The sequence below is a fragment of the Pygoscelis adeliae genome, unplaced genomic scaffold, assembly GCF_000699105.1.
Source record: "Pygoscelis adeliae isolate BGI_AS28 unplaced genomic scaffold, ASM69910v1 Scaffold1563, whole genome shotgun sequence".
Classification (NCBI taxonomy): Eukaryota; Metazoa; Chordata; class Aves; order Sphenisciformes; family Spheniscidae; genus Pygoscelis; species Pygoscelis adeliae.
Window position 1 is genome coordinate 7,080 of NW_008824465.1, and position 1,379 is coordinate 8,458.

At 57.4% G+C, this 1,379-nt stretch overlaps 1 protein-coding gene across 1 annotated transcript in view; it reads left to right on the forward strand.

Annotated features, from left to right (window-relative positions):
• LOC103914426 (transcriptional enhancer factor TEF-5-like) overlaps nt 1-1,379 on the forward strand; it is a gene marked incomplete at its 3' end in the record, with an annotated part of 10,644 nt that overhangs the window by 7,055 nt on the left and 2,210 nt on the right. The window contains exon 5 of the mRNA XM_009321064.1: nt 1,181-1,192. Coding sequence (XP_009319339.1) covers nt 1,181-1,192 — 12 coding nt within the window. The remainder of the gene's footprint in view (nt 1-1,180; nt 1,193-1,379) is intronic.

Here is a 1,379-nt window from a genome sequence, read left to right on the forward strand (position 1 = left end):
TCCCAACCCCCAGAGGGCAGCCGGGGGGGGGGCAGGGGCAGCAAGGCAGCAACCGCAGAAGCCTTTGCACAATAAAATAAAATAACATAAAATAGCATAAAATAAAATAACATAAAATAAAATAGGCTTTCCTTGCAGCACAGCACAGGGCAAGGGGGAGTCAGAGGCAGGAGTGACCCCAGGGGTCCGGGGATGGAGGCCGGGATCGGTGGGGGCGCGTCCCCGGCCACGCTGCCTGCAGGAATCCGGCAGGGAACAGCCGGGGCAGCGATTCCCTAAGCAATACACTGTGGATGCAGAACGTCCTTTCCCAGCCATACTCGGAGGCAAAGCCCAGCGCAGGCAGCCTTCTGCCCTCACGCAGCGCTTGTCCCGTTGAATGGAAACTCCCTTCCGTGAGCAATATATATATATATTTTTAAGCTGCAGTCATGTGTGTGTTAGTGCTGCCCGGCATGTGGCTGCATGCCCACACTCCTGCCCTGCCCCAGGTGAAAATAAATGAAGCGACTGATCCCCGAGGAAGGTACAGAGGGAAAACAGAGAAGTGTGCGGTGGGACCAGCACGCGCGTGTCCTAGCGGTGCGGCTGGAGGAGCAGCCCTGCCCCGGGCAAGACCTCGGAGCCCTCCGCTCCTGCCCGGTGGTTCTACAACCTCCGGAGCAAAAGGGAAAAGGAAAAATAATTGGTCTCCTGTATAAATGCACACACGGTGTGGAGGGGTTGTGCCCAGGGTCTTCCTTACAGTGCCTGTAGGGGAGTTGGTGCCGACATCCTGGGGGGCCGGGTGCAGGTGCCCTTTGCCGGGCAGGGCAGGAGCCGTGCGGCTCTTCCTCTCCGTGCCCTGGCTGCAAGTGTTGGAGGCTGCTGAGGACGTTGTAAAGGACGTTAAAGGCTGTAAAGGCTATTAAAAAGCCAACAAAGGCACAGGCCTGGCTTGCCACAGTGACCTCCTAAAATAGTGGGGGGCTTTAGCATTCCGTTCCTGGTGGGATTAAGCCTGGACATCGGTGCCCACCATCTGCATCCCCCGGTGACCAGCTGGGTCGAGGGGTTTGCTCCCCAAATCAGGCTGCGGTGATGAGCTGGAGTGGGGGATACACAACTTGGGGGGGGTGCTGGGTGCCCACAGGGTCCCACGATGCTCTAACCTTTTTTTTTTCCTTTCTTTTGCGGACAGGCCATGAACTTGGTAAGTTGAGCTTGAGTCTGTGATGCCTTTTGTTCCCCATTGCCTTTCGCCCCCTCCCACAGAAGGGCTAAACCCTTCTCGTCCCCGGGGGAGCAGGGACACCTTCCAGACCTGGCAGCTCCTGCCCAGGGGAGATTTGCAAGCTTAAAGCATTAATTAACATGGGTGCATTTGGGGAGGGGGGGGG